The 14299-nt window shown below is 41.5% G+C and overlaps 1 protein-coding gene across 1 annotated transcript in view; it reads right to left on the bottom strand.

Annotated features, from left to right (window-relative positions):
• The window catches only part of LOC147725878 (putative E3 ubiquitin-protein ligase HERC1), a 1064842-nt gene that overhangs the window by 626238 nt on the left and 424305 nt on the right, over positions 1-14299 (bottom strand). The window contains exons 30-31 of the mRNA XM_086963380.1: positions 9584-9823; positions 4657-4740 (exon numbers count right to left, since the gene is read on the bottom strand). Of these exons, the coding sequence (XP_086819506.1) occupies positions 4657-4740; positions 9584-9823 (324 nt within the window). The remainder of the gene's footprint in view (positions 1-4656; positions 4741-9583; positions 9824-14299) is intronic.

Here is a 14299-nt window from a genome sequence, read left to right as displayed (position 1 = left end):
TTTGCAAACTAAATGTTATGTTTGTCCCATAGGATAACATTTCAAGGTCTGAGTATTGCCCTAAGTATCCACTTTTAACATTGAAAAGTATCTCTATTACAAAACAAACTTTCCTAAGACGAAGTTCTGTGGTTCTACAAAATAAACATAACCAAGTATTATTTTTATAAATTGGTATCGTATTTATACATTTAGAGTGTGTCTCAATTATTGCCCCTGTGTACAACTAATCCTTAACACTGCCCTCTGATAGGCCTAACTGATCACCCACACTACCACAAAAGAGAGCATTAGTATTATCTACTTTAGCGTCTATAAAGTCTCTGGGGATCCACTGGAAGGTGAAAGGGTGGACCTCGAAGCTGGGAAACCGTGTTCGAGCCTCAGCAGAGATGCTTAATGTCCTGTGATTCTGGGCAAATCACTTAATCTTCCCAGTGCCTAACAAAATAAATGTGTCTGTTTGAAATGCAACTGGTTCTCAGGTAACTCGCTTTGATAGTTTTGGGTCAAGTTTGGGCTATTTAAAACTCCAAAACAAAACAACAACAAACAAACAACTTCATTTTGGTATAGTATACAGAGAGCCAGCTTCCTACAATTGCTGTGACCAGAATCAGTCCCTAAGTCTGTGGGTGTAGAAATACATGGTGAGATATATCCCACAAAGATAGAAGAGTGTTATGGGCCAATTCTCTCTCAGGTTGTGCTTTCTCAACATCTGCAAGGCCAGTTGGGAGTCAGAACATTGTCGACACAAATACTGAATCCAAAATGCAGACTACCACAATATTAGCAAGGCACGTACATAGAGGTAAATCTAAATATTCTATTTTGAGCTCCACATTTACGTAGGTTGAAAAAATATATATCATCAAGGTTCATATGTGAGGAGTTTAGTAAAACTATGCTAACCCATATTTATTATTATTTATGCATTTAAAAGTGTGCATCTACCCAACATGGTTTCCTGGTGCAGGAACATGTGGAGGCAAGGTAACTTAGGCAACAGGTGCAAATAGGAAAGAAAAATAATCAAACCAGGTAGCTGTACATCAGAGTTTTTAAACGCTTACGGAAAGCTAGAAGAGAATGACAATTCCTAAGGTCAATTGGGAGGGGATTCCAGAGCTTGGGGCCCAGGTAAGAAAAAGAGCGACCCCTCATACGGACAAGTCGAAACCTGGGATTTGAAAACAGTGTGAGGCTGGAGGATCTCAACTGTCGAGCCGGCATATAAGGTGTTACCAATCTTTGAATATAGGAGGGGGCAAGGCCACATTTGGCACGAAACATGTAACAAAGAGTCTTGAACTCAATTTGCTTATTGACTTTAAGCCAATGGAGTTGGTGGAGCAGAGGAGACGCAGAGGCGCATCTAGGCAGATGGAAAAAAAGACGAGCGGCTGCATTTTGAATGACCTGCAACCGATGTACTGTGGCTTTATGTGCAACAACACATTTCCGTAGTCCAGCCCGGATATCACCAGAGCCTGCAGAACCGTTCTTCGAGGTGCCGATGGAATTAGCCAAATCCATCTAAAGAACAGCAAAGCAGGATACCCTAACCCTGGACACCTGAGTTTTAAGGGAAAGATTTCTATCAATAATAAAACCCAGGATTTTGACTTTTGGGACAGAGGCAGGCACAGGGCCTAGAGTATCAGACCAGTGTTTAATTCTCCAAAGCTCAGGGTTATTACACAGAACAAGCACCTCAGTTTTATTGACGTTTAGCTTCGGAGCGTTACTGGTCAGCCACGAGAAAACATTCCTCAGGCCAAGCTGAAGCAGGGAAGGATCTGGGTGCTGGGTGGTGGAGAGGAAAAAGATAATCTGGGTATCATCGGCATATGAAAAGATAGTCAGTCCTGACTTCTCAGCAATGTCAGCCAAAGAGCGAACATATATATTAAAAAGCAAAGGGCTCAAAATAGAACCCCGAGGCACTCCAGAGGTTAGAGCTAGAGTGTTAGATCTCACTTTGTTCGAGAAGACCTGAAAGGTACGGTCCTTTTAAAAAGACATCAACCACCTCAGAGCCAAACTCCCAATGCCAGAGGCTTCAAGACGGTCTATCAAAATGGAATGTGACACTGTATCAAAAGCCGCACTCAAACCCAGCAGAATGAGGGCGAAAGTACTTCCACAGTCAAGGTGCTCAGTGACCCCAAGAAGAGCAGACTCGGGACTATGACCAGGTCTAAAGCCAGACTGTGAGGGGTGCAGCAAATTACGAGTTGTAACAAAAGAAGAGAGTTGAGTATTAAAATGTTGTTCCAGATTTTTTGAAAACACAGGCAAGAGAGAAATAGTGCAAAAATTATACCAACAGAGAGGATCAAGACCTTCCTTTTTTAGTAGAGGAAGGACAAGGGCATGTTTCCACCTCTGAGGTACCACGCCGGTCATTAGAGAAGTATTGAGAAGGTTAAGACTCACAGAAATGGCTGCCTTATTCAAGAGACTAAGTTTAGAAGGGTGAGAGGCTCAAGAGGTGAACGAGACTTAATAAAACTCAACAGCAGCTTCAAGGAAAGCAAATCTAAAGGAAAAATGCAGGGGGCCCTACAGTTGCGTTGACAGGAAACATTCGATCCCCTTGTTGGGAAGCATCCACAGCAGGTTGGTCATGGACGCACTTGACTTTATTGTAAAAGAACGGTGCTTGCTCATCGCATTGAGGTTGGGAAAGTCAGAGACAAAAACGCACTTGCAGCTGAGAGTTTAGTGACAACTTTAAATAAAGTTTTCTGACAGTTTTGGGAGATAGAAATCTTCTCAAAAAAGAAAGCTGTGCGAGCCAATCAGCAAAGATCGTGAAAGCTCTTTAATGCTCCCAAATACTCCAACTTAGCATTAGCCAAGTAATGCCTGTTCCATTGTGTTTCTAGGGCTTTGAGCGTTTCTTCTGTACTTTAAGAGAATCAGCTAACCAGGGGGCAGGAGGATGAGTTCTGAGCCGTGGCTTCACTGAGAGAGGTAGCGCAGAATCGATGGCCGCTGTACGCCATTTGTGCACAGAAAGCTGATCTTGATCAGGTGATGTATCAAGAGGAGGAATGCTGTCTAGAAGCACTTTGTTATGTATCAACAAATTAAGTTTGGACCAGTTCCTAGTTTTAGGCAGTGAGGTCGGCCTAGTAGAAGAGGTAGAAGGAAGCTTGATGAAAGGAACTGCAAAATGATCAGTCAGGCAAAGCTGGCCAGGTGGTGCAACAGATAAAGTAGCAAGATTAGAAAAAATAGGATCCAGAAGGTGACCCGATGTGAGTGGGAAGTCATTTTACAATGAGAGATAGAAAATATTCATGTCCCCTATGAATGCGGATGCTGATTTATCCTCGGGGTTCTCCAGGTGGAGGTTGAGATTACATGCTCGAAGAATCTGGGGAGCCAGTAGGTCACAAAAGGCTTTGCACCAGGAGGGCGATAAATAAGGGCACCTGAAAAGGTAAACTTATGGGTAAAAGGAAAAGAAAAAAAACACAGTTTGGGATTTGAAGGACCACATCATGGTGATACCACCCTTAACTTTAAGGGGTCTATTAATTCCTAACAAGGAAAAAATATTAGGGAGGGCCAATATGACATCAGGTAGGGAGCCATTGTGGAGTCAAGTTTCAGTTAAAAAGACTCCATCAGGATCTATGGTGGGGAGAAAGATAAAAAATGGATCTGATGTTATGGCAGGGAACATCAATTTAAGCTGAAACTGCGAAATTTACTGTTTGGCGGAGAAGGACAGGGAGCCCCACTCCCAGCCTGGAGGTCATGCACGGCCACCAGCGGAAAGTTGCACTTTAAATGGCAACAGGAGCACTGTAAGAGGGGTGAATCAGTAGTAAAGACCCTACCGGGCGCGTTAAGAGAAGGTCGAAGATTACGCAACATTAGAGAGGAATAGCATCTAAAAGCCGACTGCAAGCGACAAGGGTTTCTGGTCCTGGCCGGGCGCGGACAGGCGCAGACGTGCTTGCCTTATGCGCGCCTTCAGCGCCCACTGCGCACATTGGCTCTGCGTCCACTTGCACATCGGGTTAAAGAGGGGAAATGCAGCAAAACTAGATCACCCGGAAGTGGAGAATACGGACGAGAATGGCCGAAAAAAACTAACACCATGCCCTACAACATATACTTCGCTTGACTATATTTTGGTAGTCAATATTTTTTCCATGATAATTTGTAGCACAAACAACAGGGCTTCTTAGGGACATCTTCTAACATCACACTCAATACATTATAAGGGGCAGGGTCAGTCCTGCCACAATGATAAATAATACCAGACCGCTATGGAAACAATTACTGGTCAAATGATCCTTATGATAACCAGCACCCAGTTGGCAATAACTATGTTTCAGGATGAAACTCTGCAGACTATGAGAAGACTAATAAATAGAAAGTATGCAGACCTAGCTATGTTAATAAAACTGTGCCCTGACTTACCTGGTGTCTCCACCAGTGTCTCTGAACTTCCCAGAGAGACACCGCTCCAGCTGATTACTAGTGTGTTACTCCAGTAGCAGCCACCACGAGGTGATGGAGACTTACCACCATGCGATCATTCCTTCATTCATCCATTTCAATCGCCTCTCTGCTCCTGTCACCTGGAATGCATCCCTTTTCCATCTTCAGTGCCTTCCAGTTCCCTCTTACCTTTTCTCCTGGTTTGCTGCCATAGAACATGACGCAAGGGTACAGCTCGGCAGCGTCTAGCTCCTCGAACGCAAGCTTCAGCTCCTGGACACAGTGCCAGAAAAAAGAGGGGGGAGAAAGAGAAACAGTGAGTGCCAGAAAAAAGAGAGGGGGAAACAAGAGAAACAGTGAGTGCCAGAAAAGAGAGGGGGGAGAAAGAGAAACAGTGAGTGCCAGAAAAGAGAGGGGGGAGAAAGAGAAACAGTGAGTGCCAGAAAAGAGAGGGGGGAGAAAGAGAAACAGTGAGTGCCAGAAAAGAGAGGGGGAGAAAGAGAAACAGTGAGTGCCAGAAAAGAGTATAGGTAAATAAGAAGAGACACTGGAGGATCATGTACACACCCCAACCCACAAAATTGTTTTCACCTACCATATGTCATATTCATCATTATGCACCTTTTCATGTACACTAAGGTTGCACTATTAAAGAATGCCTGGAACCTGCACAATATTACTTTACCTAAACCTTCCAGTGGTGCACAAACTGGGCAGATGCACTTTTTCACAGTTTCACTGTTTTCAAAGGAGTGGATTACAACAGTGTTTGCAACAGATTATATCATGTAAAAACCTTTACACCAGGGAAACTACTGGAGCAAACTGAACTTGCTTTATTTTGTTGCATTTGCTAATAAGGATATATAATAAGGATATAAAAAATATTGTGTTTTCCACTTTCAAAAGCTAACAGATGAGGCTATGTTTAAGGCAAAAGGAGGTTGCTCTGCTTCTAATTATGGTTGAAGCATACCTTATTTTCTTGAGACTTCTTAGGGATTCTTTGTTAAAACAGCATTCCCCAAATTAAGATGTATAACAATTCATTCATTACATTTATTCTAATGCACATGTTTAACTAAAGTGAACGGGGAAAGCCTGTTGCCCTGATTGCCTACTACACAGGCAGAAAAAACAGGCAAAGAAGAAGTTTCTAAAGTAGGTGATCTGGCCGGGAAAAATATAGAATGAGCTTCCGCAGATCACACACCTATTCTGATATTTATAGAGGGAATCCGTCAGTCTCTGTCAAGAATCCAGGCCACCATTATATTGAATTACATTTCCAGTCTTACAATTGAATAGTTGATTTCTAGCATAAGAATGTCTTGCATCAAAATCAGAGCGGCCATCTTGGGTTATTCCATACAATGCTGTGTGCTGCACTGAATTCATAAACATCTTGCATCAGTTTTCTGTTGGGGTTGGATGGTGAATTCAAACACCTAAATTCACATATCAGGATTTATTTATGTACACTGTCTGTCTTGTGTTAACTTTATTCTCACACACCACTTTGATATTCTTTACTGTGGTTTGTCTATTCTTCACACACACAGAGAGGGTTGCCTATGATGAGAAGTGGGTATACCGGCAATCACTAGCTGGGAACCCCCTCGGGTGTTACGTCTGCGAGGCACCCTCTCTGTTTTCTCACATTTTTTACTTTGTGTATTGTATGTGGGATCACTGAAATAATATCGAGGGTCAAAATATTGACTTGCAAAAATATCGTGGACAAAATATCGACAGTCAAAATATTGAGTTTGTATCTACAAACAGGTAAGTACAAAAATATCGAGTACAAAATATCGTTTACAATAATATAGTTGTAAAAAATATCGACTTTATTAAAAACAGTGTTAAATTAAATTAATATTCAAATTTAATTACTAAAATATACTTAAAAATACTTAAATTAACTTATAATGATTAAATAATAAATGAAAATAATAAAAATATTTTTTTACAATCTTATTTGTTAAAACATATATATATAGTAACATACTATAATTAAATAAGATACTATTATATTACCTTACGATACCAGAAGTGTAAAAAATACTATTCCCACCCCAAAGAGTGCAAGCGTAGGGAAAGCGTTGGATAGCGTAGGGGTTAAAATTACTATTCCCACTCCAGTGGGTACAACAGTAGGGAAAACTGACCCTGAACCCAAAAAATACTCCTTTACCCAACAACTGGAAACTGACCCTGAACCCTAAAAATACCCCTTTACCCAAAAACTGAAAACTGACCCTGAACCCAAAAAATACCCCTTTACCCAAGAACTGAAAACTGACCCTGAACCCTAAAAATACCCCTTTACCCAAAAACTAAAAACTGACCCTGAACCCTAAAAATACCCCTTTACCCAAAAACTGAAAACTGACCCAAAAACTGAAAACTGACCCTGAACCCTAAAAATACCCCTTTACCCAAAAACTGAAAACTGACCCTGAACCCTAAAAATACCCCTTTACCCAAAAACTGAAAACTGACCCAGAACCCTAAAAATACCCCTTTACCCAAAAACTGAAAACTGACCCTGAACCCTAAAAATACCCCTTTACCCAAAAACTGAAAACTGACCCTGAACCCTAAAAATACCCCTTTACCCAAAAACCCAAAACTGACCCTGAACCCTAAAAATACTCCTTTACCCAAAATTAATTAATATTATTTAATTACCAATTAATTATTAATTAACAATAACAATAAAGTAAATATATTAGCACATTAGCTGTAATTAATTTAATTTAATAATTAATATTATTTTTTCCCAATTAATTAATTAACAATAACTAAAAATTATATATATAAATAAATTACTCTAATTAATGTAATTAACTAATTAATATTATTTAATTACCAATTAATTACTAATTAAAAATATGTACAAAATTATATTAATTATTTAACTAATTAATATTAATTAATTACCAATTAATTATTAATTAAAAATATTTACAAACATATATTAATTAATTAATTATTATTAAATTACTCCCCACCCTTATCCCCTATTAACCCAACATCTCGCTCCTAAACATTAACTACAATTTATATTACTATTAATAAAAAAAAAATTAACCTTTTTTCCACATATTATCGATATTTTTTACTTTGACTATTTATAGATATTTTGTCTAGTCAATTTTTTTGAGTCGATATTTTTGTACTCAATATTTTTTTATCATTATTTTATTCGATATTTTGACCAACGATATTTTTGTTATCGAAATTTTATTGTTGTCGATATTTTTAACTCGATATTTTGTCCATTCGATATTTTGGAGTCGATATTTTGTCTGTGCACCTTGTATGTGAGGTGACCTGTGCATTCCGTATTGGGTTAAGCATTCTGACCTTAGGACTTGAATCATTAAAATTATAATAGGGGTATTGATTATTTGCAAACCCTGATGTCCTAAGGAGTCAATTTTTTGATGCTAGTGGACACAGTAGGGCTCTTTGGTGTAAGACGATTGAGTGGGGGGCTGCCCTACGGTCCTTTCTTCCCCCTTCACCCCTTGTGTAGAATGGTATCAGTTTCACAGCCCCTTCTTCATCGTCCCGTCTCCCATCCCTTGCCCACCTCGGTGACCCTCATGAGTACCTCATTTCACAGCCCCTTCTTCATCGTCCCGTCTCCCATCCCTTGTCCATCTCGGGGACCCTCATGAGGACCTCATTTCACAGATCCTTCTTCATCGTCCCGTCTCCCATCCCTTGTCCATCTCGGGGACCCTCATGAGTACCTCATTTCACAGCCCCTTCTTCATCGTCCCGTCTCCCATCCCTTGTCCATCTCGGGGACCCTCATGAGTACCTCATTTCACAGCCCCTTCTTCATCGTCCCGTCTCCCATCCCTTGTCCATCTCGGGAACCCTCATGAGTACCTCGTTTCACAGCCCCTTCTTCATCATCCAGCTTCCCATCCTTCGCCCATCTCGGGGACCCTCATGAGTACCTCGTTTAAGAGCCCCTTCTTCATCATCCCACCTCCTATCCCTCGCCCATCACAGGGACCCTCACGAGTACCTTGTTTAATAACCTCTTCTTCTTCTTCTCGCCTCCCATCCCTCGCCCATCTCGGGGTCCTCACGAGTACCTCGTTTCCCTGCCCCTTCTTCATCTTCCTGCCTCCTATCCCTCGCCCATTTCAGGGACCCTCATGACTACCTCGTTTCACAGCCCCTTCTTCATCATCCCTCCTCCCATCACTCGCCCACCTTGGGGACCCTCATGAGTACCTCGTTTAACAGCCCCTTCTTCATCGTCCCGCCTCCAATGCTTCACCCATCTTGGGGACCCTCACGAATACCTTGTTTCACAGCCGCTTCTTCATCTTCCTGCCTCCCATCCCTCGCCCATCTCGGGGTCCTCACGAGTACCTCGTTTCACTGCCCCTTATTCATCGTCTCACCTCCCATCCCTCGCCCACCTCGGGGACCCTCATGAGTACCTTGCTTCACAGCCCCTTCTTCATCGTCCCATCCCTTGCCCATCTCAGGGACCCTCATGAGTACCTCGTTTCACAGCCCCTTCTTCATCATCCCTCCTCCCATCCCTCGCCCATCACGGGGACCTCATGAGTACCTTGTTTAATAGCCTCTTCTTCTTCTTGCCTCCCATCCCTCGCCCATCTCGGGGACCCTCACGAGTACCTCATTTCACAGATCCTTCTTCAACTTCCCGCCTCCTATCCCTCGCCCATCTTGGGTAGCCTAGCGAATACCTCGTTTCACTGCCCTTCTTCATCGTCCCGCCTCCTATTCCTCGCCCATCTCGGAGTCCTCACGAGTACATCGTTTCACAGCTCCTTCTTCATCGTCCCTCCTCCCATCCCTTGCCCATCTCGGGGACCCTCATGAGTACCTCATTTCACAGATCCTTCTTCAACTTTCCGCCTCCTATCCCTCGCACAACCCGGGGTCCTCATGAGTACCTCGTTTTACAGCCCCTTCTTCATCTTCCTGCCTCCCATCCCTCGCCCATCACAGGGACCCTCACAAATACCTCGTTTCACAGCCCCTCCTTCATTGTCCCGCCTCCTATCCCTCGCCCACCTCGCGGATCCTCACGAGTACCTCCGCGTGCCTCCCGTACCTCCTCGTTCTTGGCGAAGGAGAGGGTGCGTGCCTCCATGTCTAGTACACAGGTGATGCAGTCCCCCTGGCTGTAGGACACCAGAACCTTGCTCAGCTCGCCGCCATGGTACAGATGCCCACTATAGGCCCGGTACAACCACATGTCCGGGCTGGTGCGGTGATTGACGTCACTGATGGGCCACCGGGAAACCCCAACGCAGGTCCCTTCGTTCTCCTTGTTCTCACTGGTGATGTGAAACTGGGGGAAGTGAGAGAGGGAAGGCGTTTAAATACAAGGAAAGAAATACTGCAATGGAAAAAACTTTGTATAAGTTCGATCTCACATTTAAAACAACACTCAAAGAAACTAATAAAGCTTGCACGTGGCACTCTACCATACGTTTTTCATTGAATTATGCATAAATCATGTCACTGGCTTCAGCTACACCAACATACATGTACATCATGCATCTTTCATTATAGCCTATCAGGAGAGTGGACGCCTTGAGCAGCTCTGCCAGAATCCACTGTGCATACCACAAAGATACCTGAACTCCGACATTACCAACTATCTTTCACCATTGCATGCACCCACCTTATCAATGAAAAGTCACACATGGTTTGTCTATTACAAACTCCAGGGCTACACCAGCTGCAACAAACAGTTGCCTACCCATTTCAACAAGTGTCTGGACAATTGAGGTAGAGAAGTGTCTAAGAGCAGTTGCTGTCTTTGGTTAGCGTCAATTCTTTCAATATATTATGTAAACCATTAGCAGTCGATTTTAGAAACCATCTGCCATCTCTGACCAATATCTTTAAATAGTGGCTGATCCCAGTTGAAGCCTGACAGCTCAATGACCGCACCACGCAGCATGGGTACACCGCTGTAACAAAGAATCCCTTCTATGAAATTTAAACACCTAAAGAGTCCATATGATAGGTACCCTAATCCATACATTACAATGCCTGGTACTTTATCTTTATATGTTATCTGTACTGCCCGAGTGTTCTGTTTGACCATACTTACGAAAAAGTTGAAAAGCTCTTTTCCATCTTCAAACCTCCTGAGATATTTGTGCTGTTAAGAATCTTCAATAAATTGGTGGAGAAATGAAGTCCCAAATAACTTTACATGTTTAAATTCCTCATTCCCCATTCTCATTTATTTCCAAAATGTTGCTTCTTGAAAGTACTGACGCTTGACTCTTTGTGATATTAATAGAGAGTTTTATTCTATCCATATGATCCTTGAACATTCCAATTTCCTTTGAATCCAATCGCTGTTAGGTCTAATAGGATTTTAGAGACCGCGTTTAGCACAAAGTTAAATGGTCTCACATCCAAGACTTTGGGCGGTGAATAAAGAGTTGCATAAGCTTGGGGTATTTCAGAATAGTACTATGAAAATAAAAGAGGGGCTTCTTTTCCCCATAATTAACTTGAATTATTTGGGAATATGTAGGATCATGAGACAATAGAAAGCAGACTTCGGTGCTTTCGGGCAGCTGGATTATCAATTGAAGTAAACAATTAGGAACTACCTAAGAGCCTGCAATGGATCCCTAAAGATGGATCAACCCACTCTACCAAAGGCAGAAGCCAGATCTGTGAAAAACCCTGTAGAGTGCATAGTACTTCGGGATTACACGTTGATACAACACGGTCTGAAGTGATAGTTCTCATGCGGAGATCAGGAACAACAAAACCACAACTTCGCTTGAAGAATTCAATTACTTTCAGTCAGCTAAATCTTCTAATTGATTAAGCAAGTGTTTGGCAAATATTTCTCCAGAATAATCTAACAAGGTGATAAATCCATAATTGCCAGGATCATAGATTGAGATTGAATTTAACAGCAATAGTAAGCTTTTTTGTATGAGCTGGGAAGATAAAATGACTTAGAACAAGACAGTATATAGAAAATTAGCCCGTTCAAGCGGAGCGTCCGTTGATACAGACATGGATACTTCATCAAGACCTCGGGCTCCAGAATTTTTGAATTCTTTATTAGCTGCCTAAGGACCTGAAGGAAGAGATTTGTAGCTCTATTTGTACTATAGGTAAAGTATCAAATACATGACATGATGTCACCATACTCAGCAGCCCCTCAATTTCAGCAGCAAGGTTGATTTTTCCATATAAGCACCAGTTAGAAGTCCAAACGTTAACCAGAAAGCCTCACAATCACTTCTAGCAAGGGTGAGATTCTCTCTACTCTACAATTTGGCTTGAGATTACTGTTTCAACCAAATGATAATTTCTCTCGCCTGTGGGCAGATTCGTGTGCACTTCTCTGACCATCTAAGTATCCGATCTCAATCCATTTCTTTACATTGGATTATTTCTCTTTGTATCACTTATCTATGTATTCACATCTTGCTAATGGTCTGAAGAAACACATTTTACATAAGTATTAATGCGATGTATAATGGAATCAATCTATCAGTCACATTTTAATAATCATCCCGATGAACACAATTTATATGTCTCTAAAGATTGTTTAACTCCATACTTTATGCATCATTTAGGCTATACCACTTTTTCACATGGATCTGTTTCCTGCTAGATATGCTTTCTTCTACCCTAGTGTAGTAATGCATTGCCAATCCAGGTCAAAATCAATTAATGATTAATAATTAATTAAAGTACATCAAATTGCATACATAGTAACTCTTTGAGGCTAATTTTGCATGACAATCACATAGAAGTAGTAATAGGTGTACGTTTACTGAAAGTCCATTCTGGAAGGTCACATCGTCTCAATCACCCATATGTTGACAATAATTCTCACATCCTTGATTCTGTTTGATGACTAAGGGCCTGATTCACAGAACTAACTTAAGACAAATTCCTAAACTTACTACCATTTTGGTATTCACAGAATGCACTTACTCATTTTGGTATTCACAGAATGCACTTATTCATTTCGGTATTCATAGAAGTTAGGAATCCTAACTTTAGGACTCCTAAATGCCTTGTTTGAATACCGAAAGTCTTAAAGTTAGGATTTTTCTCAGTTTAGGAGTCCTAAAGTTAGGATTCCTAACTTTAATACTCGTAAACTGAGACAAATCCTAACTTTAAGACTTTTGGTATTCACAGAAGGTATTTAGGAGTCCGAAAGTTAGGAGTCTTAACTTTACTACTACTAATTTTAGAAAAATCCTAATTTTAAGACTTTCGGTATTCACAGAAGGCATTTAGGAGTCCTAATGTTAGGAGTCTTAACTTTACTCCTACTAAATTGAGAAAAATCCTAACTTTAAGACTTTCGGTATTCACAGAAGGCATTTAGGAGTCCTAAAGTTAGGACTCCTAACTTCTGTGAATACCAAAATGAGTAAGTGCCTTCTGTGAATACCAAAATGAGTAAGTGCCTTCTGTGAATACCAAAATGAGTAGGTGCCTTCTATGAATATCAAAATGGAAGTAAGTTTAGGATTTTGTCTTAAGTTAGTTCTGTGAATCGGGATCCATGAAACCATGGCTGCAGTTGAAACTCAACTGAATCAAACCAATCTCGTTTATAATAAATATGGTTGGAAGTACCACACTCATTAACCCCACCCGCCCAATCATGTTGGCTTAGATTACTTTGTCAACAATTCTAGTGTTGATAGACATACCCCAATTTAAGAAGACAAACAAGCAACTAATTCCTGTTCTTTGTGTGGCCCTGGGGTTGCATTTAACTGGCAACTATGTCCAATAATGACAACAAACATCCTTTTGTTCGAGGAAATAGGGCTTCCAGTTCTTCTAAAAAGCAATGGAATAAAGTGGCCTGACAGTTTTGAGGCTGCTGAGTCTTCTCAGCCTGAAATAACAATCTAGGGTGAAAAATATGCTGGGGTTCATCCTGAAATGTGTAATCATGATGCAAAAGGGTCAAAGTAGCCTGAGCACCTCTTTCCGCTTACACCGAGCTGTTCATCTTTTGAGCCTTGTTCACTTTTAAGGATGCTTTTGTTATGGAATTAATTCCAGTCTCATCACCATTCACAATAACGTTATCATCCACTTTAATAAAGTCAGCAGCCATTAGTTATGATTCATGGATTGAAGATGCTGAACAGATAAAGGGTTGGACAAATGTGCAGTTACAGCACCAGTATTAGATATAAAAGAATCAGTATATATCTCAGTATGTCATATTGTTCGTACTACAATCTGAACTATTTTAATTTGAAAATGTGTCACAAAAAAAGTCAACGATTTGGACCTCACCCCATGTTCTTGACTTCTCAGTAAATATCCCTTCCTCACTTTTTGAGCTGACACATCATCATGTCAGGGGGGGAGCAGCTTTACATCCAGAAAGGTGGAAGGAGTAAAGGGCAACAGGCTGCAGGGCTGGCACTATATTAGGTAATTGGCTTCCAGCAAAGGAGGGGGTGTTTGTTATGCCCCTGGCACAGGTTCTGAAGGCTCTACGTACTTTTATTTAAAGTACTTTCAGCTGCAAGAACATATGGTGCGAGAGGTAGAAACACCATTGACCAGCACCAGTGCTCATTGGTGAACTTTTATCCAGGAAGGTGGAGGGGGCGGTGGGCAAAGTGCAGCCCAGTGAACAGAGGTAGCTTCCTAAATAAACACATGCATTCAATACCTACACAAGGCAGTGCTTAATTGGAGCCGGTGCTTTCCGGTGCTGGGCCCCAGCACTTAATTGTCAACATCAGCGCTTGTGACAGTCTGCCACAAAGGGCGCTGTCTGGCTAATTTAGAG

Source organism: Lissotriton vulgaris, chromosome 3_1 (genome assembly GCF_964263255.1).
Source record: "Lissotriton vulgaris chromosome 3_1, aLisVul1.2, whole genome shotgun sequence".
In the NCBI taxonomy this organism is placed as follows: domain Eukaryota; kingdom Metazoa; phylum Chordata; class Amphibia; order Caudata; family Salamandridae; genus Lissotriton; species Lissotriton vulgaris.
This window is presented reverse-complemented; position numbering and strand designations above follow the sequence as displayed.